At 43.8% G+C, this 26,824-nt stretch overlaps 1 protein-coding gene and 1 long non-coding RNA gene across 3 annotated transcripts; both read left to right on the forward strand.

Moving 5' to 3' along the window:
* The first annotated feature begins 834 nt into the window (after positions 1–834).
* On the forward strand, positions 835–18,812 carry LOC109904325 (thioredoxin-related transmembrane protein 1-like). 2 transcript variants are annotated; one of them, XM_031787775.1, is made up of 8 exons: positions 835–1,207; positions 1,712–1,827; positions 2,250–2,295; positions 2,778–2,906; positions 11,786–11,831; positions 15,267–15,368; positions 15,793–15,859; positions 18,100–18,258. In XM_031787775.1, exons 1-8 carry the CDS (start codon positions 1,005–1,007, stop codon positions 18,147–18,149), a joined length of 759 nt encoding a protein of 252 aa, XP_031643635.1. In that variant the 5' UTR covers positions 835–1,004; the 3' UTR covers positions 18,150–18,258. The 2 variants fall into 2 exon arrangements, with proteins under 2 accessions (XP_031643635.1, XP_020357174.1); XM_020501585.2 differs by having other exon boundaries at positions 846–1,207; positions 18,120–18,812.
* A 928-nt stretch (positions 18,813–19,740) lies between these two features.
* Positions 19,741–21,846, forward strand: LOC116353338 (uncharacterized). The gene is made up of 2 exons (XR_004202667.1): positions 19,741–20,833; positions 20,881–21,846. It is a non-coding gene; the product is annotated as an uncharacterized LOC116353338 (long non-coding RNA).
* The last annotated feature ends 4,978 nt before the right edge of the window (positions 21,847–26,824 follow it).

Genomic DNA, 26,824 nt, shown 5'->3' on the forward strand with positions numbered 1-26,824 from the left:
CGCCCCCAGAATATTGCGGCAGTTTATTTGTCACGTGACTAACCAAGGAACTGAAGGGACGGTCCCAGGGAGGGATCAGTCTTCAAACTCGTGTAGTATTGTATTGGTTTGTAGTTACTCATCCTCATCTGGTAAATTGTTGTAACGTCTCCTAAACTCAGTTTATGCACATTACAACTACTATGGTTTGCATTGTTTTAATTTATGGGAATTTGCATTCAGTTGTTTCATTATAGCACTCGGAACTAAGAAACTCGAACCGGCACGTGTATAATAACTACAACCAGTTAACAAGTAGAACATTTCAGAGTTTCCTAGTTCCGAATAGCAGGTGAACGTGGCTTTAATATCAAATTCAATTCAAATGGCTTTATTGACATGGGAAACATGTTTACATTGCCAAACCAACTGAAATAGATCATAAACATCCCCCTTTCCCATTGTCTTTTTTGCCTCAGTGGATCGATTAAATTGTTCTGCCCAAATTCCAAAAAGCATTTGCAATTGGCATGCATTTGGCTAATGTAGTTAGGCATAGGTGACGCGCTAACATCAGATAAAGAATAATGAAAGGAAAACCTAATGTAGCCTATTGATATGAATTGCACAAAAAGTATAGTTTTAGGTATTTTTAATGCATTGTTTTCTCTATTCAAACCGCATCACACACGCAAACACGTTATGGGTCACAGTGCCACTTTCTGGTGGTAAACATAAAGCAGAAACGGATTATTTCAAGACGTTGCAAAACGTTGCGGTCTTGAATGGTACATTTCATTTGCTTGCCAAAAGCCGCAACGGAAGATGCAATAAACACATATTTTGCATTGCTAAATTGGTCAACTAGAAAATAAAATACCACCCATTGTGTGTTTTTCTGTGACATTAGAGAGCTGTCAATGTGAGCAGTATATTTTACAGTTGTTTAAAAAACTGCTGAGAAGGGCGGTTTCAGAGGTAACTAGGTAAACGGAAGTAGAAACGGTAGATTAGTTGACCTAAACATGGCGCCTTTGCTGGATCACAAAATTGGCGACGCTATGTTATCTTCTTTACCTTGGCGATCAAAATCTAATCTCTTGACATGTTCACTCGTTTTGCTTATTTACCTGACGTCGCATCCATCCTTGGCCAAACCGAGCAGCCTCAAAGAGATCACGGACGGAAACTGGGAAGACATCTTGGCAGGGGAATGGATGATTGAATTGTAAGTCCATCTAGCTAGGTAGCAAGCATGGTAAACTAACTGCTTAGTTAGGCTGGCAATACATACAGCTAACGTTACTTTGCAATAGGTCGTTCTCTAGTCTTGAATCGGCACCTGTTGATTACCACGCCACGCCACACCTAGCTAGATAGTTTCTTATTTTAGATAGATGGCTTGCTAACGTTACATTGTTTCATAGGCTTGCAGCTAACAATCTAAAAATCCACGCTTTTAATCTCAAATGATGTGACAGACCATGGCATGGTGGAGTTGGAAAGATAGAGCTAGGCTGCTGGACTACGGAGTGTTTTTGTTATGTAGCTAACGTTAGTTGTATGGTGTAGTTAACCTGTCACTGTTGACCTGTCACTCATAACATGTTGACACCTGCTGCCATTGAATCTTGGATAGCCGTGTCAGATATTTCTGTTGTTGAAAAACGGTATCTAACGTTAATGTTATAGTCATGCCAATGTTTGGCCCCACTTCTCTCGTCCCCGGCAGTTTTGCCCCGTGGTGCCCGGCGTGCCAACAGCTCCAGCCCGTGTGGAATGAGTTTGCCGACTGGGGTGAGGACATGGGCGTCAACATAGCGAAGGTGGACGTTACTGAACAGCCTGGTACGTTATGTATATCTCCCTGGCTTCCTGACTGCCTATGAATCATTTCCCTTCTCACGTTTCACGAAGTTTTCCATGGTACAGATCATCCTAGCTTCTCCAATCCAAACCTTAACCTTTAGTGGGTAAAATGCTAAACAGACCAAAGATCACTCTCTTGGGCCAGCTGCACCCTACTACTTTCAGAGGAATGAGAAGGGGAGAGGTCCGCTATGTTTTGTAGTTGAGACGACGCATGTAACCTGATCCAGCTATACTCCACTATTACCATTTGATATAATTTTAGGTCTATCGTGTTTTTGTAGACCCTTTGTAATATCAGGCAAGAACAAGATGATGGACTCATTCAGAGAGATATTTAGTCATATGTACTAACATTCTGCTCTCTCCTCCTGCCGCCCCCCCCCCCACCCACACCTTAGGTTTGAGCGGGCGATTCATCATCACTTCACTTCCGACCATCTACCAGTAAGTTATCTCTCTAGTGCCTCAAGCAATGTCTCACATCCTGTTCCTCTCACAGACGCAGGCCAACAAAACTCAACCACCACCCATCATCCCATCATAGACTAATCAGGAAATGTGATAATCTTCCAACCACATTTTAACCAGTAACCCTCACTGGAATGTGAGATGCTGTTATATACTTCAGCTTCAGACTTTGTCAGGAAGAGGAAGTGTCTTTCTAGCATGTTCTTTTTGTTGTTGTTGCTACTGTTATGATTCTAGACCCAGTTTAGACACTAGCCTTATATGTTGCTATAAAACCTTGTCTGTCAATGGTAGAAGAACTGTAAATAAATTACCCTATTATTGCTTAGTGGCACAATGGGCAAATAATCGAACTGTTTCTTTGTTGTGCTTAATGCCACAATATTGGCTTCTTAATTTGGCTTTAATTGTGATAGATCTCTATGATGACACTGTGTGTGTGTGTGTGTGTGTGTCAGCTGTAAGGATGGTGTGTTCAGGAGGTACCAGGGGGCTCGCACCAAAGATGACTTGCTAAGCTTTATTGATGAGAAGAAATGGCAGGGCATTGAGCCCGTGTCTTCCTGGTTTGGACCATCTTCCTTCATGTGAGTGGATTCATAATTGATTGATTGAGTGATTGATGTGAGTCTCCTCTCAATACGGGGCCCTTAATGTGTGAAACTGGAGGGTGAAAAAATACTGAAATGTAATGCATGAAAAGGTCCTTTTGAAGGAAGGACGTTTATTTACCCTTCTGTCTAAAAGGATTGTTGAGAAATGATGAATTGAAGTTGGGATATTTGTGACATTTTGGCCTCAGCCAGGCCTCTTAAGACTTTAACAGGGATGGGCAACTTTAATGGGGTTGGGGCTGCAGTGGCTCGCGGGTCTGCTTACCCACATCCATACCCACACATGCAGTCAGAGCCCCTCCCCCCCGACATTTTGCCATGGAGCGGAGAGAAATGTTTGCCGTTTTTAATATGATAACTGGGTGAGAGTGACAAACAAAATCAATGGGGGTTCCCTGGTCTGTAATTTGACCATGATTAATATGAGTTCAGATAGCTGGCCGCTGGTCTAACATACCCCCCCAAATGACTTTTTGCTGAAATGGGCTTTCAAGGGCAAAACTGCTGATGCACAACCATATTTTGAAATTGCACCTTGTGTATTCTACTATTCTAACTCTTAACAGTAAGTTGATATATATATGCTTTTTATGCGTGGCCCTACAAAAGGGGCCTGTGGATCACCAGTTACCCATCCCTGCTTTACAACATGTAGTGACTGAGTCTGAATGTAGCCAGTATGTTTTAAAGAAGTAGATAACAGTGAATAAATAGCTGCAGTCCACTTCCATGTGTAGTCGTCTCTAAAACCACAACCTGTTTTTACTCCTAACCAAGCACATTCTTCTTATCACTCCGAAATGCAAACATCACTGAAGCTGGAGATTCCCATCTCCCTCACTAGCTTTAAGAACCAGCTGTCAGAGCAGCTCACAGATCACTGCACCTGTTCATAACCCATCTGTATACAGCCCATCTATCTACCTCATCCCCATACTGTATTTATTTTGCTCCTTTTGCACCACAGTATCTCTACTTGCACATCCATCTTTTGCAAAACTACCATTCCAGTGTTTAAATGCCATATTGTAATTACTTTGCCACCATGGCCTATTTATTGCCTTAACTCCCTTATTTGGCCTTATTTGCACTCACTGTAATAATATCTTTTTTTCCCTACTGTATTATTGACTGTATGTCTTGTTCATTCCATGTGTAACTCTGTGTTGTTGTATGTGTCGACCTGCTATGCTTTATCTTATCTATCTTTCTTGCTTTTTTTTTTAACATCCAAACGCTACACTTCAGGACATATCCAAACACTACACTTCAGGACAACAGGACATACCCAAACGCTACACTTCAGGACAACAAGACATATCCAAACGCTACACTTCAGGACATATCCAAACACTACACTTCAGAACAACAGGACATATCCAAACGCTACACTTCAGGACAACAGGACATATCCGAACACTACACTTCAGGACATATCCAAACACTACACTTCAGAACAACAGGACATACCCAAACACTACACTTCAGGACATATCCAAACGCTACACTTCAGGACATATCCAAATGCTACACTTCAGGACATATCCAAATGCTACACTTCAGGACATATCCAAATGCTACACTTCAGGACATATCCAAATGCTACACTTCAGGACATATCCAAATGCTACACTTCAGGACATATCCAAATGCTACACTTCAGGACATATCCAAATGCTACACTTCAGGACATATCCAAATGCTACACTTCAGGACATATCCAAATGCTACACTTCAGGACATATCCAAATGCTACACTTCAGGACATATCCAAATGCTACACTTCAGGACATATCCAAATGCTACACTTCAGGACATATCCAAATGCTACACTTCAGGACATATCCAAATGCTACACTTCAGGACATATCCAAACGCTACACTTCAGGACATATCCAAACACTACACTTCAGGACAACAGGGCATACCCAAACACTACACTTCAGGACATATCCAAACACTACACTTCAGGACATATCCAAACAGTACACTTCAGGACATATCCAAACACTACACTTCAGAACAACAGGACATATCCAAACACTACACTTCAGGACATATCCAAACACTACACTTCAGGACAACAGGGCATACCCAAACACTACACTTCAGGACATATCCAAACACTACACTTCAGGACATATCCAAACAGTACACTTCAGGACATATCCAAACACTACACTTCAGAACAGCAGGACATATCCAAACGCTACACTTCAGGACATATCCAAATGCTACGCTTCAGGACATATCCAAACACTACGCTTCAGGACATATCCAAAAGCTACACTTCAGGACAACAAGACATATCCAAACGCTACACTTCAGGACATATCCAAATGCTACACTTCAGGACATATCCAAATGCTACACTTCAGGACATATCCAAATGCTACACTTCAGGACATATCCAAATGCTACACTTCAGGACATATCCAAATGCTACACTTCAGGACATATCCAAATGCTACACTTCAGGACATATCCAAATGCTACACTTCAGGACATATCCAAATGCTACACTTCAGGACATATCCAAATGCTACACTTCAGGACATATCCAAATGCTACACTTCAGGACATATCCAAACGCTACACTTCAGGACATATCCAAACACTACACTTCAGGACAACAGGGCATACCCAAACACTACACTTCAGGACATATCCAAACACTACACTTCAGGACATATCCAAACAGTACACTTCAGGACATATCCAAACACTACACTTCAGAACAACAGGACATATCCAAACACTACACTTCAGGACATATCCAAACACTACACTTCAGGACAACAGGGCATACCCAAACACTACACTTCAGGACATATCCAAACACTACACTTCAGGACATATCCAAACAGTACACTTCAGGACATATCCAAACACTACACTTCAGAACAGCAGGACATATCCAAACGCTACACTTCAGGACATATCCAAATGCTACGCTTCAGGACATATCCAAACACTACGCTTCAGGACATATCCAAAAGCTACACTTCAGGACAACAAGACATATCCAAACGCTACACTTCAGGACATATCCAAACACTACACTTCAGAACAACAGGACATATCCAAACGCTACACTTCAGGACAACAGGACATATCCAAACGCTACACTTCAGGACAACAAGACATATCCAAACGCTACACTTCAGGACATATCCAAACACTACACTTCAGGACATATCCAAACACTACACTTCAGGACAACAGGACATACCCAAACGCTACACTTCAGGACAACAAGACATATCCAAACGCTACACTTCAGGACATATCCAAACACTACACTTCAGAACAACAGGACATATCCAAACGCTACACTTCAGGACAACAGGACATATCCGAACACTACACTTCAGGACATATCCAAACACTACACTTCAGAACAACAGGACATATCCGAACACTACACTTCAGGACATATCCAAACACTACACTTCAGAACAACAGGACATACCCAAACACTACACTTCAGGACATATCCAAACACTACACTTCAGGACATATCCAAATGCTACACTTCAGGACATATCCAAATGCTACACTTCAGGACATATCCAAATGCTACACTTCAGGACATATCCAAATGCTACACTTCAGGACATATCCAAATGCTACACTTCAGGACATATCCAAATGCTACACTTCAGGACATACCCAAACGCTACACTTCAGGACAACAGGACATACCCAAACACTACACTTCAGGACAACAGGGCATATCCAAACACTACACTTCAGGACATATCCAAACACTACACTTCAGGACATATCCAAACACTACACTTCAGGACAACAGGACATACCCAAACGCTACACTTCAGGACAACAAGACATATCCAAACGCTACACTTCAGGACATATCCAAACACTACACTTCAGAACAACAGGACATATCCAAACGCTACACTTCAGGACAACAGGACATATCCGAACACTACACTTCAGGACATATCCAAACACTACACTTCAGAACAACAGGACATACCCAAACACTACACTTCAGGACATATCCAAACGCTACACTTCAGGACATATCCAAATGCTACACTTCAGGACATATCCAAATGCTACACTTCAGGACATATCCAAATGCTACACTTCAGGACATATCCAAATGCTACACTTCAGGACATATCCAAATGCTACACTTCAGGACATATCCAAATGCTACACTTCAGGACATATCCAAATGCTACACTTCAGGACATATCCAAATGCTACACTTCAGGACATATCCAAATGCTACACTTCAGGACATATCCAAATGCTACACTTCAGGACATATCCAAATGCTACACTTCAGGACATATCCAAATGCTACACTTCAGGACATATCCAAATGCTACACTTCAGGACATATCCAAATGCTACACTTCAGGACATATCCAAATGCTACACTTCAGGACATATCCAAATGCTACACTTCAGGACATATCCAAATGCTACACTTCAGGACATACCCAAACACTACACTTCAGGACATATCCAAACACTACACTTCAGAACAACAGGACATATCCAAACACTACACTTCAGGACATATCCAAACACTACACTTCAGGACAACAGGGCATACCCAAACACTACACTTCAGGACATATCCAAACACTACACTTCAGGACATATCCAAACACTACACTTCAGGACATATCCAAACAGTACACTTCAGAACAGCAGGACATATCCAAACGCTACACTTCAGGACATATCCAAATGCTACGCTTCAGGACATATCCAAACACTACGCTTCAGGACATATCCAAAAGCTACACTTCAGGACAACAAGACATATCCAAACGCTACACTTCAGGACATATCCAAACACTACACTTCAGAACAACAGGACATATCCAAACGCTACACTTCAGGACAACAGGACATATCCAAATGCTACACTTCAGGACATATCCAAATGCTACACTTCAGGACATATCCAAATGCTACACTTCAGGACATATCCAAATGCTACACTTCAGGACATATCCAAATGCTACACTTCAGGACATATCCAAATGCTACACTTCAGGACATATCCAAATGCTACACTTCAGGACATACCCAAATGCTACACTTCAGGACATACCCAAACACTACACTTCAGGACATATCCAAACACTACACTTCAGAACAACAGGACATATCCAAACACTACACTTCAGGACATATCCAAACACTACACTTCAGGACAACAGGGCATACCCAAACACTACACTTCAGGACATATCCAAACACTACACTTCAGGACATATCCAAACACTACACTTCAGGACATATCCAAACAGTACACTTCAGAACAGCAGGACATATCCAAACGCTACACTTCAGGACATATCCAAATGCTACGCTTCAGGACATATCCAAACACTACGCTTCAGGACATATCCAAAAGCTACACTTCAGGACAACAAGACATATCCAAACGCTACACTTCAGGACATATCCAAACACTACACTTCAGAACAACAGGACATATCCAAACGCTACACTTCAGGACAACAGGACATATCCAAATGCTACACTTCAGGACATATCCAAATGCTACACTTCAGGACATATCCAAATGCTACACTTCAGGACATACCCAAACGCTACACTTCAGGACAACAGGACATACCCAAACACTACACTTCAGGACAACAGGGCATATCCAAACACTACACTTCAGGACATATCCAAACACTACACTTCAGGACATATCCAAACACTACACTTCAGGACAACAGGACATACCCAAACGCTACACTTCAGGACAACAAGACATATCCAAACGCTACACTTCAGGACATATCCAAACACTACACTTCAGAACAACAGGACATATCCAAACGCTACACTTCAGGACAACAGGACATATCCGAACACTACACTTCAGGACATATCCAAACACTACACTTCAGAACAACAGGACATACCCAAACACTACACTTCAGGACATATCCAAACGCTACACTTCAGGACATATCCAAACGCTACACTTCAGGACATATCCAAACGCTACACTTCAGGACATATCCAAATGCTACACTTCAGGACATATCCAAATGCTACACTTCAGGACATATCCAAATGCTACACTTCAGGACATATCCAAATGCTACACTTCAGGACATATCCAAATGCTACACTTCAGGACATATCCAAATGCTACACTTCAGGACATATCCAAATGCTACACTTCAGGACATATCCAAATGCTACACTTCAGGACATATCCAAATGCTACACTTCAGGACATATCCAAATGCTACACTTCAGGACATATCCAAATGCTACACTTCAGGACATATCCAAATGCTACACTTCAGGACATATCCAAATGCTACACTTCAGGACATACCCAAACACTACACTTCAGGACATATCCAAACACTACACTTCAGAACAACAGGACATATCCAAACACTACACTTCAGGACATATCCAAACACTACACTTCAGGACATATCCAAACAGTACACTTCAGGACATATCCAAACACTACACTTCAGAACAGCAGGACATATCCAAACGCTACACTTCAGGACATATCCAAATGCTACGCTTCAGGACATATCCAAACACTACGCTTCAGGACATATCCAAAAGCTACACTTCAGGACAACAAGACATATCCAAACGCTACACTTCAGGACATATCCAAACACTACACTTCAGAACAACAGGACATATCCAAACGCTACACTTCAGGACAACAGGACATATCCAAACGCTACACTTCAGGACAACAAGACATATCCAAACGCTACACTTCAGGACATATCCAAACACTACACTTCAGGACATATCCAAACACTACACTTCAGTACAACAGGACATACCCAAACGCTACACTTCAGGACAACAAGACATATCCAAACGCTACACTTCAGGACATATCCAAACACTACACTTCAGAACAACAGGACATATCCAAACGCTACACTTCAGGACAACAGGACATATCCGAACACTACACTTCAGGACATATCCAAACACTACACTTCAGAACAACAGGACATATCCGAACACTACACTTCAGGACATATCCAAACACTACACTTCAGAACAACAGGACATACCCAAACACTACACTTCAGGACATATCCAAACACTACACTTCAGAACATATCCAAATGCTACACTTCAGGACATATCCAAATGCTACACTTCAGGACATATCCAAATGCTACACTTCAGGACATATCCAAATGCTACACTTCAGGACATATCCAAATGCTACACTTCAGGACATATCCAAATGCTACACTTCAGGACATACCCAAACGCTACACTTCAGGACATACCCAAACGCTACACTTCAGGACAACAGGACATACCCAAACACTACACTTCAGGACAACAGGGCATACCCAAACACTACACTTCAGGACATATCCAAACACTACACTTCAGGACATATCCAAACAGTACACTTCAGGACATATCCAAACACTACACTTCAGGACATATCCAAACACTACACTTCAGAACAGCAGGACATATCCAAACGCTACGCTTCAGGACATATCCAAACGCTACGCTTCAGGACATATCCAAACGCTACGCTTCAGGACATATCCAAAAGCTACACTTCAGGACAACAGGACATATCCAAACGCTACACTTCAGAACAACAGGACATATCCAAACGCTACAATTCAGGACAACAGGACATATCCCAAAGCTACACTACAGGACAACAGGACATATCCAAACACTACACTTCAGAACATATCCAAACACTACACTTCAGGACATATCCAAACACTACACTTCAGGACATATCCAAACACTACACTTCAGGACATATCCAAACACTACACTTCAGGACAACAGGACATATCCAAACGCTACACTAGTTACTCAGCCTCATAGTTTTGTGTTTAAACATCCAACCAACACACCCAAGTCTGTATACCCCAAATGGCACCCTATTCCCTGCATAGTGCAATACCTTTCATCAGAGCCCTAGTCAAAGGTAGGAATATAAGGAATAGGGTGCCTGTCAGCCACTCCGACACTTCAAATCACATTTTATTTGTCACTTGCTCTGAATACAACAGGTGAAGTAGACCTTATAATGAAATGCTTACTCGCAAGCCCTTAACCAACAATGCAGTTTAAGAAAACGGAGTTAAGAAAATATTTACTAAATAAAGTAACACAATAAAATAACAATAATGAGGCTATATACAGGGGTACTGGTACCGAATCAATGTGCGGAGGTACAGGTTAGAGGTAATTTGTACATGTAGGTAGGGGTAAAGTAAGTGCATAGATAATACACAGCGAGTTGCAGCAGTGTAAAAAACAAAGGAGGGGAGGGGGGGGCAATAGTCCGGGTGGCGACTTGATCAGTTGTTCAGCAGTCTTATGGTTTGGAGGTAGAAGCTGTTAAGGAGCCTTTTAGACCTAGACTTGGCACTCCGGTACCACTTTCCGTGTGTTAGCAGAGCGAACAGTCTGACTTGGATGACCTGAGTCTTTGGCAATTTTTTGGGGCCTTCCTCTGACACTGCCTAGTATTTGGGTCCTGGATGGCAGGATGCTTGTTCCCAGTAATGTACTGGCCATACGCACTACCCTCTGTAGCGCATTATAGTCGGATGCCGAGCAGTTGCCATACCAGGCGGTGATGCAACCGGTCAGGATGCTCTCAATGGTGCAGATCTGGGGCCGACGATGACAACTTTTCAGTCTCCTGAGGGGGAAAATGTGTTGTCGTACCGTCTTCACAACTTTGTTGGTGTGTTTGGACCATGATAGTTTCACACTTTAACCAGGTTAGCTGGTAATTCTTAAATGATCTAAATTAAAATGTCTAAAAGGTATTTCTCCCTTTTCTCCCCCTGAAGGATGAACACAATGTCCGCTCTCTTCAAGCTGTCAATGTTCATTCGGGTGAGTGCTGCCTTTGCCTTCACTCTGTGAGCTGTCAGACACCACACACCAACAGCACACCCACACTAACACTGTCTGCATCACAAATGGCTCCCTATGTAGTGCATCACCTTTGAACTTTGACCAGGGCCCGGTTTCCCGATAGCGATGGACTTTGGGCTTACAGAGTGTTTTTTTTATTTTTACGATGCCAAAGATGTACCATATTTCCCAGAACACCATGTAGAGCGAACGTTCCATACGTGTGTCAGATCAGGTTTCTCCATTCAAATCTCACCTTAACCTTTGCCCTCGGAACAGCCTCAATTCGTGGGGACATGGACTCTACAAGGTGTCGAAAGCGTTCCACAGGGATGCTGGCCCATGTTGACTCCAATGCTTCCCACAGTTGTGTCAAGTTGGCTGGATGTGCTTTGGGTGGTGGATCATTCTTGATGCACACGGGAAACTTTTGTGTGTGTGAAAAAAAAACCAGCAGCTTTGCAGTTCTTGACACAAACCGGTGCGTCTTGCATCTACTACCATACCTTGATCAAAGACACCTGCTGCCCCACCCCGATCAAAGACACCTGCTGCCCCACCCCGATCAAAGACACCTGCTGCCCCACCCCGATCAAAGACACCTGCTGCCCCACCCCGATCAAAGACACCTGCTGCCCCACCCCGATCAAAGACACCTGCTGCCCCACCCCGATCAAAGACACCTGCTGCCCCACCCCGATCAAAGACACCTGCTGCCCCACCCCGATCAAAGACACCTGCTGCCCCACCCCGATCAGACACCTGCTGCCCCACCCCGATCAAAGACACCTGCTGCCCCACCCCGATCAGACACCTGCTGCCCCACCCCGATCAGACACCTGCTGCCCCACCCCGATCAAAGACACCTGCTGCCCCACCCCGATCAAAGACACCTGCTGCCCCACCCCGATCAGACACCTGCTGCCCCACCCCGATCAAAGACACCTGCTGCCCCACCCCGATCAGACACCTGCTGCCCCACCCCGATCAAAGACACCTGCTGCCCCACCCCGATCAGACACCTGCTGCCCCACCCCGATCAGACACCTGTTGCCCCACCCCGATCAGACACCTGCTGCCCCACCCCGATCAGACACCTGCTGCCCCACCCCGATCAGACACCTGCTGCCCCCACCCCGATCAGACACCTGCTGCCCCACCCCGATCAGACACCTGCTGCCCCACCCCGATCAGACACCTGCTCCCCCACCCCGATCAGACACCTGCTGCCCCACCCCGATCAGACACCTGCTGCCCCACCCCGATCAAAGACACCTGCTGCCCCACCCCGATCAAAGACACCTGCTGCCCCACCCCGATCAGACACCTGCTGCCCCACCCCGATCAGACACCTGCTTCCCCACCCCGATCAGACACCTGCTCCCCCACCCCGATCAGACACCTGCTGCCCCACCCCGATCAAAGACACCTGCTGCTCCACCCCGATCAGACACCTGCTGCCCCACCCCGATCAAAGACACCTGCTGCCCCACCCCGATCAAAGACACCTGCTGCCCCACCCCGATCAAAGACACCTGCTGCCCCACCCCGATCAAAGACACCTGCTGCCCCACCCCGATCAAAGACACCTGCTGCCCCACCCCGATCAAAGACACCTGCTGCCCCACCCCGATCAAAGACACCTGCTGCCCCACCCCGATCAGACACCTGCTGCCCCACCCCGATCAGACACCTGCTGCCCCACCCCGATCAAAGACACCTGCTGCTCCACCCCGATCAGACACCTGCTGCCCCACCCCGATCAAAGACACCTGCTGCCCCACCCCGATCAAAGACACCTGCTGCCCCACCCCGATCAAAGACACCTGCTGCCCCACCCCGATCAAACACCTGCTGCCCCACCCCGATCAGACACCTGCTGCCCCACCCCGATCAGACACCTGCTGCCCCACCCCGATCAGACACCTGCTGCCCCACCCCGATCAAAGACACCTGCTGCCCCACCCCGATCAGACACCTGCTGCCCCACCCCGATCAGACACCTGCTGCCCCACCCCGATCAGACACCTGCTGCCCCACCCCGATCAGACACCTGCTGCCCCACCCCGATCAGACACCTGTTGCCCCACCCCGATCAGACACCTGCTGCCCCACCCCGATCAGACACCTGCTGCCCCACCCCGATCAGACACCTGCTGCCCCACCCCGATCAAAGACACCTGCTGCCCCACCCCGATCAAAGACACCTGCTGCCCCACCCCGATCAAAGACACCTGCTGCCCCACCCCGATCAGACACCTGCTGCCCCACCCCGATCAGACACCTGCTGCCCCACCCCGATCAGACACCTGCTGCCCCACCCCGATCAGACACCTGCTGCCCCACCCCGATCAGACACCTGCTGCCCCACCCCGATCAGACACCTGCTGCCCCACCCCGATCAAAGACACCTGCTGCCCCACCCCGATCAAAGACACCTGCTGCCCCACCCCGATCAGACACCTGCTGCCCCACCCCGATCAGACACCTGCTGCCCCACCCCGAGCAAAGAGACCTGCTGCCCCACCCCGATCAGACACCTGCTGCCCCACCCCGATCAGACACCTGCTGCCCCACCCCGATCAGACACCTGCTGCCCCACCCCGATCAAAGACACCTGCTGCCCCACCCCGATCAGACACCTGCTGCCCCACCCCGATCAGACACCTGCTGCCCCACCCCGATCAGACACCTGCTGCCCCACCCCGATCAGACACCTGCTGCCCCACCCCGATCAGACACCTGCTGCCCCACCCCGATCAAAGACACCTGCTGCCCCACCCCGATCAGACACCTGCTGCCCCACCCCGATCAGACACCTGCTGCCCCACCCCGATCAGACACCTGCTGCCCCACCCCGATCAGACACCTGCTGCCCCACCCCGATCAGACACCTGCTGCCCCACCCCGATCAAAGACACCTGCTGCCCCACCCCGATCAGACACCTGCTGCCCCACCCCGATCAGACACCTGCTGCCCCACCCCGAGCAAAGAGACCTGCTGCCCCACCCCGATCAGACACCTGCTGCCCCACCCCGATCAAAGACACTTACATATGTTGTCTTACCCGTTCACCCTCTGAATGGAACACACACAATCCATGTCTCAAGGCTTAAAAATTCTTATTTAACCTGTCTCCTCCCCTTCATCTACACTGATTTGAAGTGGATTTAACAGGTGACATCAATACGGGATCACACCTTTCACCTGGTCAGTCTATGTCACAGAAAAAACAGCTGTCCTTAATGTTTTGTACACTCAGTGTATATAGTCTATATTGTAGTTACACTATTTATCTTTTAATGCAGTCATCTCAGTTTTCATTTGAAGCATATTTTTAATCATTCATTTGTAAAAAAAAAAATGCAAAGACATTGAAACTGACAGTTGACTACTTGTTCTCTCCCCTCCAGCGTTGCCATAACTACCTGATAGAGCATTTGGGGATTCCAGTGTGGGGCTCATATGTCATCTTTGGACTGGCCACTCTCTTCTCTGGCCTAGTCCTGGGACTGGTACGTTAGTCATACTCCTTGATGTTCAATCCCAATGTGATGTGTCTTTTTTAAAATTTTAACTGAGCTAGGATTTGATTTATCTTACACTTTTGATTTTAATGTACTTTTTAATGTAAGGTGTCCTGAAAGGTGTCCGGTCACACAAAGTGTTGTTATTATTTAGTATTATGCGTGCCCTCACATAGTGGACCACCAAGACACATGTAAACAATGGAGCAAGTGCATCTCATTTTGTATTTTGTTGGAAAAATGACAGGCTGTGGAAGTTACTGGAGGCAAAGAGGGAAAGAGAGAGAGATCTCAATATTTTACAGTAACATCTGTTCTCCTCACCAACCGAGAACATCTGTTCTCCTCACCAACCGAGAACATCTGTTCTCCTCACCAACCGAGACAACTTCTCTTGTGCCTTCTCTTCCAGATACTGGTGTTCATTGCAGATTTTGTCTTCCCATCACGACGATTTAACTCCCCAAACTACTACCAGAGTGAGTATGAGATGACAGAGAATCCACGTCCATGCAAATGTAACTTTGTGAAATGTGCTGTGTAGCACTGTGTTATGTGCTGAGCTCTTGGGGCGGATATAGAAGTAGAAGATTATGGTCATCTTTTATCATTTGTCTTTACAGAGAACAGACATGTCTTTTTTGTATTCTTAAGTTGTGGACAGTTCTGTTTTTAGTGTAGGAGCAGTGGCATGCAGGGTGCAGCATGTAATATCAGGACTTTGTTATTGTCCTGTTATTCATACAGTCTTTATTGTCCTGTTATTCATACAGTCTTTATTGTCCTGTTATTCATATCGTCTTTATTGTCCTGTTATTCATACAGTCTTTATTGTCCTGTTATTCTTATTGTCCTGTTATTTATACAGTCTTTATTGTCCTGTTATTCATACAGTCTTTATTGTCCTGTTATTCATACAGTCTTTATTGTCCTGTTATTCTTATTGTCCTGTTATTCATACAGTCTTTATTGTCCTGTTATTCTTATTGTCCTGTTATTCATACAGTCTTTATTGTCCTGTTATTCATATCGTCTTTATTGTCCTGTTATTCATATCGTCTTTATTGTCCTGTTATTCATATAGTCTTTATTGTCCTGTTATTCATACAGTCTTTATTGTCCTGTTATTCATACAGTCTTTATTGTCCTGTTATTCATATAGACTTTATTGTCCTGTTATTCATATAGTCTTTATTGTCCTGTTATTCATATAGACTTTATTGTCCTGTTATTCATATAAACTTTATTGTCCTGTTATTCTTATTGTCCTGTTATTCATATCGTCTTTATTGTCCTGTTAGTCATATAGACTTTATTGTCCTGTTATTCATATAAACTTTATTGTCCTGTTATTCATGTAGACTTTATTGTCCTGTTATTCATATTGTCCTGTTATTCATATAGACTTTATTGTCCTGTTATTCATATAGACTTTATTGTCCTGTTATTCATACAGTCTTTATTGTCCTGTTATTCATATCGTCTTTATTGTCCTGTTATTCATGTAGTCTTTATTGTCCTGTTATTCATGTAGTCTTTATTGTCCTGTTATTCTTATTGTCCTGTTATTCATACAGTCTTTATTGTCCTGTTATTCATATCGTCTTTATTGTCCTGTTATTCATATAGTCTTTATTGTCCTGTTATTCATATAGTCTTTATTGTCCTGTTATTCATATCGTCTTTATTGTCCTGTTATTCATGTAGTCTTTATTGTCCTGTTATTCATGTAGTCTTTATTGTCCTGTTATTCTTATTGTCCTGTTATTCATATAGACTTTATTGTCCTGTTATTCATACAGTCTTTATTGTCCTGTTATTCATATAGTCTTTATTGTCCTGTTATTCATACAGTCTTTATTGTCCTGTTATTCATATAGTCTTTATTGTCCTGTTATTCATATCGTCTTTATTGTCCTGTTATTCATACAGTCTTTATTGTCCTGTTATTCTTATTGTCCTGTTATTCATATAGACTTTATTGTCCTGTTATTCATGTAGACTTTATTGTCCTGTTATTCATATCGTCTTTATTGTCCTGTTATTCATGTAGTCTTTATTGTCCTGTTATTCTTATTGTCCTGTTATTCATATAGACTTTATTGTCCTGTTATTCATACAGTCTTTATTGTCCTGTTATTCATATCGTCTTTATTGTCCTGTTATTCATATCGTCTTTATTGTCCTGTTATTCATATTGTCTTTATTGTCCTGTTATTCATATCGTCTTTATTGTCCTGTTATTCATGTAGTCTTTATTGTCCTGTTATTCTTATTGTCCTGTTATTCATATAGACTTTATTGTCCTGTTATTCATACAGTCTTTATTGTCCTGTTATTCATATCGTCTTTATTGTCCTGTTATTCATATCGTCTTTATTGTCCTGTTATTCATGTAGTCTTTATTGTCCTGTTATTCTTATTGTCCTGTTATTCATACAGTCTTTATTGTCCTGTTATTCATGTAGTCTTTATTGTCCTGTTATTCATATAGTCTTTATTGTCCTGTTATTCATACAGTCTTTATTGTCCTGTTATTCATATAGTCTTTATTGTCCTGTTATTCATATCGTCTTTATTGTCCTGTTATTCATACAGTCTTTATTGTCCTGTTATTCTTATTGTCCTGTTATTCATATAGACTTTATTGTCCTGTTATTCATGTAGACTTTATTGTCCTGTTATTCATATAGTCTTTATTGTCCTGTTATTCATGTAGTCTTTATTGTCCCATTCCAGAGAAACAGACAATGGAACAAGCCAGGCTGATTCAGCAGCTGGAGGAGGAGCAGGAGGCGGACGGAGAAGAGGATGATGAGGACGATGAAGATGGAGAACAGGACGATGTCTGGAGGAGGAGGAGAGCGTCTCCCGAGGGGCGTCCAGAGGAGGTGCTGCGAAAAAGGGTGGTGGGCAACCGCGAGGACCAGGATGAGGACTCCTAGAGGCCTGGAGGGGAACTGAAGATGCCCCTTCAAACAGCGAGGAAGGGGAGGGGGCCTAAGCTCATTTTTATAAAGTGCCTCAGAATAGGAGTTCTGATCTAGGATTTTTAGATCATGATAACTAAGATGACATGGACAGGTAGAACTGATCCCAGATCAGCACTCCCATTCTGCGGTGCTTTATGAACACGGGACCTGGTCCTGAGCAGCAGTAGAGTTTACAGCTTACAGAGCCATAGCAACACGCTGGCAACGCCTCGGCGACGCCTTGCTTCTTCTCCCTTCAGCTTCAGCAGGAGTGCCCCGTATTCTGACCGCTCTGCTCTCACCACCAGCACCCTCCCCTGGACTGGAGGTGCTACTGCACACGCCCAACAGCATTATCATGTTCTTTAGGCATCAAATGAAGGTAAACAGACTGGAACAGGAAGGGTTTTATCCATGTCCAATATGAAATTCTCCTTTTTCATTCTCCGTTGGTAAACATTTAAAAAAAATAATTCCTTAATGAACACAATGTTCATCCTTGTTCTTTTGAAACTGATCAGTTGGGTGGTTAGGTGAGGTTTCAAGGAAAATTCCACCCCAAATAATTTTTTTGTTTTATTAGTCCATTGTTGACAGTCCCAAAATATGTGTATCTTTCAAAATCCAGAAATCATCCCCGTGTGATACATTTAGTCTCATATGATACAAACTGCATCATACGGGGATGATTTCTGGATTTTGAAAGTTGCATATCTTGAAAACTTGAGTGCTGACAAGCAAAACCTTTTGTGACCATGTCAGCAATGGACTAATGAAACAAATCCCTTCGTGTTTGGGTGGAGTTTACCTGACGGTATGGAGGGCACTAGAACAGGATCATTTTACCGCTTTGTGTGCTATGCATTTCTTTTGTTTTAATTGTATTCCTCATTAATCCCTGTTCAACAAATTATATACAGCTCGTGATCATTATTTCATTGTACACTGTGTGTCCAAAACATTAGGAACGCCTTCCTAACATTGAGTTTCACCCTCTTTTGACATCAGAACAGCCTCAATTGGTCAGTGTGAACTCTACAAGTTGTTGAAAGCGTTCCACAGGGATGTTGGCCCATGTTGACTTCAATGCTTCCCACAGTTGTGTCAAGTTTGGCTGGATGTCCTTTGGGTGGTGGGACCGTTCTTGATACACAGGAAACTGTTGAGTGTGAAAAACCCAGCAGTGTTGCAGTTGTTGACACAAACTGGTGCACCTGGCACCTACTACCAAACCCTGTTCAAAGACACTTAAATATTTTGTCTTTCCCATTCACCCTCTGAATGACACACACACACAATCCATGTCTCAATTATCTCAAGGCTTTAAAATCCTTATTTAACCTGTCTCCTCCCCTTCGTCTACACTGATTGAAGTGGGTTTAACAAGTGACATCAATAAGGGATCATGGCTTTCACTTTTATTCACCTGGTCAGTCTGTGTCGTGGAAAGAGCAGGTGTTCTTAATGTTTTGTCCACTCAGTGTATATCTTCCATCTGTATATTTCTGTTTCTCTTCCACTTTTTATTTTATTATTTTATTTACCTCAGAAAGCATATTGTTTGTTTTCGTCCAAGTCTTCCTTGACAGACCTGGTATCCGCCCACCCTTGAATTTCATAATGCTTTAGTGAGCGCAGTGCAGTTTGCTTTTCTACAGGCAACTAAGATCAAATCTCTTCGGCCCCTTCGTATGTTTCTGTTTGGTCGACACCAAGATGTTGAGTTGTACAGTTGTTGCTTTCATCTCTGGTGGAAGGGAACTGCTATTTGCTGCCTGCCTGGTTTTGAGGAAGTTTCACTCCACTTTATGAAAAGATTGTGGTGCTTACTAAACCTCCCTGGAGGTGGACGTTGATCAGTATGGATCATTAAGGATTGAACTGTTTTGGAGTTGTGAAGACGCCTCTTGTTTGGCCAGAACAGGGCTGCGTTCACAACCCCAGCATGATACAAAGATATTGTGGTGTAAAATGTTAATAACCTTGTTTTGTTGATCTCTGCTGTAAAGCTAATATCCACCCCTTTTGTAAAGCTGGCAGTGGAATGTATGTGAGATTTGTATCTTATGTTCATCTCTGTGTGAGATGTTCTTCCATACTAATTGGAAATAGTTTAGTGCTGTCAGGTCAGTCAGACACAATGCATGCCGTCTTTACAACTACAATTATTATGGGGGTTCTTCAATATCCTGGTCACAAATGGCACTCTATCCCTTATATAGTTCACTACTGTTGACCAAGACCCATATAGCTCTGGTCAAAAGTAGTGCATTATATAGGGAACAGGGAGCCATTTGGGATGCGTGACAGGTGATGTTATTTTAACCCTACTTCTGCTCCTTAGTTTTCTGGCTCCTGCTTTACTCTCTCTGTGTGAGAGGGCGAGAGTGGGGGGAGGGGGTGGGGGAGAGTGGGGGGAGGGGGGTGTGGAGAGAGAGGGAGAGTGGGGGGAGGGGGATGGGGGTAGAGGTGTGTGTGTGTGTGTGTGTGTGTGTGTGTGTGTGTGTGTGTGTGTGTGTGTGTGTAAGAGAGAGAGACTGCTTTTTGAAGTTTAACTGAAATTTCCTGGATGCCGATTTAAGCCTAATCCTGGAATGAAAAGCTATTTCAATGTACATTCTTCAGGACTATGCTTAATTGGTCTCCAGGAAACTGTCCCTAAGAGTTTGAACTCGAGGTCATTAACCTATTTTCATGGTTTGAAAAGAGGCGAAGGTAAATCCCCAGGGCAGTCGATGCAGAGTACCAATGGTCATAGCCAGGGCCCGTAAAGCGTCTGAGTAGGAGTGCTGACCTGAGATCAGTTTGAATCATATGAATAAGATGTGGCAACTGATCCTAGATCAGCACTCCTATACTGAGATGCTTTATGGATTTAGTTTGGTCTTGTTCTTTCAGTAGAACAGGACGTCTCGCAAGAAGGACTTTGTGACTGAACTGTGCATCGTTCATAAAATAGTGTTTTACATTTTCTGAGTGGGCAGTAGAAGTGGCATTGTAACCGGGGACGAGTATTTTACTGACATTTCATCATCTGTAAGAACTGACAGATGCTCACAAAAACCTGTTATTATGCATTTCAGCTTTGTATAACAGACCGGTTTAGACCTATGACCTCTGACCTGTGTTGAGGTTCCACATTTTTAGCAATGACTTCTCTTTTGACTTCTCTTTTTAAATGCAATTATTTCTTTCCTACAAGCTATTTCCTCAAGTTGTGACAAGGGTGCAACATCAAAATACGGCCACCTGAACATTTAACATGGATCCATTTGGTTTCAAATGTAACTGTGGCTTCTAGCTTTCCTCGTTTCAGCTGCAGGGCGTGTCCTAAATGGCTCCCTATGTAGTGCAGGTCAATAGTAGTGCATTATATAGGGAATAGGGTGCCATTTGAGAAGCATGGCGATATGTCACGTAGAACACTGAGACAACACTGTTCTTACCTGTGTCCAACGAGAGCTCTTTCAATAAAGAATCAACTCCTGTTTGAATCGATCTGTACTTGTCACTCTGTGTGACGGCAATGTCCATTTTTATTAGGTGACTCACAGTGAGTGATGGACTGTGAGGTTTTACAATAACTTCTAGAAATTGCGTAGATGAACTCTATCAAATGTATTTTATAATGCACTTTTTACATCAAAATTTGTCACAAAGTGCTTTACAAATACACAGCTGAAAACCCCAAAGAGCAAGCAATGCAGAGACAGAAGCACGGTGGCTGGGAAAAACCTAGGAAGAAATCTAGAGAGGAACCAGGCTCTGAGAGGTGGCCAGTCCTCTTCTAGCTGTGCCGGGTGGAGATTATAAGAGTACATGGCCATTAAGGCCAGATCATTCTTCTAGCTGTGCCGGGTGGAGGTTATAAGAGTACATGGCCATTAAGGCCAGATCATTCTTCTAGCTGTGCCGGGTGGAGATTATAAGAGTACATGGCCATTAAGGCCAGATCATTCTTCTAGCTGTGCCGGGTGGAGGTTATAAGAGTACATGGCCATTAAGGCCAGATCATTCTTCTAGCTGTGCCGGGTGGAGGTTATAAGAGTACATGGCCATTAAGGCCAGATCATTCTTCTAGCTGTGCAGGGTGGAGGTTATAAGAGTACATGGCCATTAAGGCCAGATCATTCTTCTAGCTGTGCAGGGTGGAGGTTATAAGAGTACATGGCCATTAAGGCCAGTCCTCTTCTAGCTGTGCCGGGTGGAGGTTATAAGAGTACATGGCCATTAAGGCCAGATCATTCTTCTAGCTGTGCCGGGTGGAGGTTATAAGAGTACATGGCCATTAAGGCCAGATCATTCTTCTAGCTGTGCCGGGTGGAGGTTATAAGAGTACATGGCCATTAAGGCCAGATCATTCTTCAAGATGTTCAAACATTCATAGATGGTCAGATAATAGTACCAGTGGTTATAGAGGGTGCAACAGGTCAGGAGTAAAAGTCAGTTGGCTTTTCATAGCTCAGCATTCAGAGGTCGAGACAGCAGGTGAGAGAGTGAAATAGAGACAGAGGGAGTTGAAATAGCAGGTCCGGGACAAGGTCAGGGTTCCATAGCTGCAGGCAGAGCAGCCGTACAACCAGATGGAATGGGGTACAGCCAGGAGTCATCAGGTCAGGTAGTCCTGAGGCATGGTCCTAGGGCTCTCTTAGGTCCTAGGTCCTAGACCACTCTTCTAGATGTATGTACCTTTAGAGTTGTACAATGACAGACCCCAAGCTTTTAATTCCTGTATTCATGACAGGGTTTGAGCCCGAGTAGGCCTACAGTACAGCTTAGTGTTATAGCAGTTTTGTAATACTATGAATGTCCAATAGGTGGCAATGTTGTTTTCCACTGTCTTGAAACAATTGCATTTGTGCTACCATAGTAGCTATTTATCCTGCATACTTTTCAGTAATGCTGAAAACCCTACTGTAAATGTTTAGTGCATACTGGTACTTGCTAGGTCAATGTGTTAGTAGCTTTAATAAAAATGGGAATTGGAAACAGGAAATTGCAATCCTACTCATGTTGATTTTTACTTAATTTGTTTTTGTTGGAGGGTGGGGTTATTACAATGTTAATTCTCCTGAGCCATTTACTTTGTGTTGGTTTTCTTATCTTTTCTTATTTCTTATTATTGTTGCATTGTTCAGAAGGAACCTGCAAGGTAACATTTCGCTGGATGATCTATACCATGTGTATCCTATACATACGACTAATAAAACTTGAAGCTTGCTGTGCTCTGGGGGATATCTTTTAGTACGTCTCAAATGGCACCCTATTCCCTATATAGTGCACTACCCTTAAAAGTAGTACACTGTATAGGGAATAGGGTGTAATTTGTTCTAGATACTGACTAGAGCTGAGGGAGGGTGCAGAGAGAGTACTCAGACTGGAGCTGGTGAAGGTGCAGAGAGAGGACTCCGACTGGAGCTGGTGCAGAGAGCGGACTCAGACTGGAGCTGGTGAAGGTGCAGAGAGAGGACTCAGACTGGAGCTGGTGAAGGTGCAGAGAGAGGACTCAGAGTATAATGGAAAAAGTGTGTTTAAAGATGCTTAAAATTGATTAAAATACCATTATTACCATTATTATTATTTGACTTGAAGCCCCTGGGCCAGAGACCAGAAGAGGTAAGGAGTGGGGAAGAGAGGCCTGTTTGACTAGAAGCCCCTGGGCCAGAGACCAGAAGAGGTAAGGAGTGGGGAAGAGAGGCCTGTTTGACTAGAAGCCCCTGGGCCAGAGACCAGAAGAGGTAAGGAGTGGGGAAGAGAGGCCTGTTTGACTTGAAGCCCCTGGGCCAGAGACCAGAAGAGGTAAGGAGTGGGGAAGAGAGGCCTGTTTGACTAGAAGCCCCTGGGCCAGAGACCAGAAGAGGTAAGGAGTGGGGAAGAGAGGCCTGTTTGACTAGAAGCCCCTGGGCCAGAGACCAGAAGAGGTAAGGAGTGGGGAAGAGAGGCCTGTTTGACTAGAAGCCCCTGGTCCAGAGACCAGAAGAGGTAAGGAGTGGGGAAGAGAGGCCTGTTTGACTAGAAGCCCCTGAGCCAGAGACGGGGGCGGGGGTAAGTTGTGGGAAAGAGGCCTGTTTGACTAGAAGCCCCTGGGCCAGAGATCAGAAGGGGTTGTCTGCCTCAAACTGAAAAACAACCTTGTGTTATATGATCCTGCCTCTCTCACTGGCTGACTCAACCACAGATAGGTTGTGTGTGTGTGCCCTTCTTCTGCCTCCTGTGTGATTAATGAGGAGGGACACTCAGGAAACAAGCACCAGGGGTGACCTAACACGGCACTGCAGCTAGTTGTGACGCTACATCTATTGTGACGCTACTCTACACTATGTTATACTACACTATACAGTACTGGACTATACAACACTACACTGTTTATACTACAGTCATGGTCAAAAGTTTTAAGAATGACACAAATATACATTATCGCAAAGTTTCCTGCTTCAGTGTCTTTAGATGTTTGTTATTTAATTACCCCAATTTCATGGTATACAATTGGTAGTAGTTACAGTCTTGTCTCAAAGCTACAACTCCCGTATGGACTCGGGAGAGGCGAAGGTTGAGAGCCATGCGTCCTCCGAAACACAACCCAACCAAGCTGCACTGCACCCAACCCGGAAGCCAGCTGCACCAATGTGTCGGAGGAAACACCGTACAACTGGCGACCTGGTCAGCATGCACTGCACCCTTGGCTGAGAAGCAACTCCACACATGAATGATCTCAGGATACTTTACTGTTGGCATGACACAGGACTGGTAGCACTCACCTTGTCTTCTCCGGACAAGCTTTTTCCGGATGCCCCAAACAATCAGAAAGGAGAGAAAATCAGAGAAAATGACTTTACCCCAGTCCTCAGCAGTCCAATCCCTGTACCTTTTGCAGAATATCAATCTGTCCCTGAAGTTTTTCCGGGAGAGAAGTGGCTTCTTTGCTGCCCTTCTTGACACCAGGCCATCCTCCAAAAGTCTTCACCTCACTGTGCGTGCAGATGCACTCAAACCTGTCTGCTGACATTCCTGAGCAAGCTCTGTACTGGTGGTGCCCCGATCCCGCAGCTGAATCAACTTTAGGAGACGGTCCTGGTGCTTGCTGGACTTTCTTGGGCGTCCTGAAGCCTTCTTCACAACAATTGAACCGCTCTCCTTGATGTTCTTGATGATCTGATAAATGGTTGATTTAGGTGCAATCTTACTGGCAGCAATATCCTTGCCTGTGAAGGCCTTTTTGTGCAAAGCAATGATGACGGCACGTGTTTCCTTGCAGGTAACCATGATTGACAGAGGAAGAACAATGATTCCAAGCACCACCTTCATTTTGAAGCTTCCAGTCTGTTATTCGAACTCAATCAGCATAACAGAGTGATCTCCAGCCTTGTCCTCGTCAACATGCACACCTGTGTTAACGCGAGAATCACTGACATGATGTCAGCTGGTCCTTTTGTGACAGGGCTGAAATGCAGTGGAAATGTTTTTGGGGGATTCAGTTAATTTGCATGGCAATTCATCTGATCACTCTTCATAACATTCTGGAGTATATGCAAATTGCCATCATTCAGACCGAGGCAGCAGACTATGTGAAAATTCATATTTGTGTCATTCTCAAAACTTTTGGCCACGACTGTACACTACACTATATTATACTATACTACACCACACTACACTATATAATACTACACTACACTATACTACATAATATTATACTACACTACACTATATTATACAACACTATGCTATATTATATTATACTATACTACACCACATTACACTATATAATACTACACTATGCTACACTACACTATATTATGCTACACTGCGCTATACTACACAATAGTATACTACACTACACTATATTATACAACACTAAACTATATTATACCACGCTATACTATATTATACTACACTATTCTATACTGCACCATACTATATTATACTACGTTATACAATATTATTTTACACTATGCTGTACTACACTGCTCACCATTATACTACACTACACTATACCACACTACAATTTATTATACTACACTACACTATATTTGACTACATTAAATTAAAGTACACTATATTATACTACACTATATTAAACTATACTATACCATATACACTGTACTACCAAGTTTTTTAAACCATGTCCATCTTTATTTCCCAAACACAATTCAACACAATCATAATCATATTTTTTTTGTATGTGTAATTTTAAGCATCTTTAACACAGGCTAATTAACACTTAACAAATTCCTTTGTACTTAAAAAAAACAACACTTTTAACATAGGCCAGGTCCCATGGCCATTGGCTCAACTTACCCAAGGCAAACATTTGTACTATATTAGCCCAAACAGCTACAAGGATGCACTTTCATGCTAAGTTTATGACCTCATATTGTAGCTTATAGAGACCCCAACTGATGTATAGAACATCTTAAAAATATGTACTTTGGTTTAGATACAAGCGTCATGAAACCTTTAACACAATACATTTTT

Source organism: Oncorhynchus kisutch, linkage group LG14, assembly GCF_002021735.2.
Source record: "Oncorhynchus kisutch isolate 150728-3 linkage group LG14, Okis_V2, whole genome shotgun sequence".
Taxonomy (NCBI): Eukaryota; Metazoa; Chordata; class Actinopteri; order Salmoniformes; family Salmonidae; genus Oncorhynchus; species Oncorhynchus kisutch.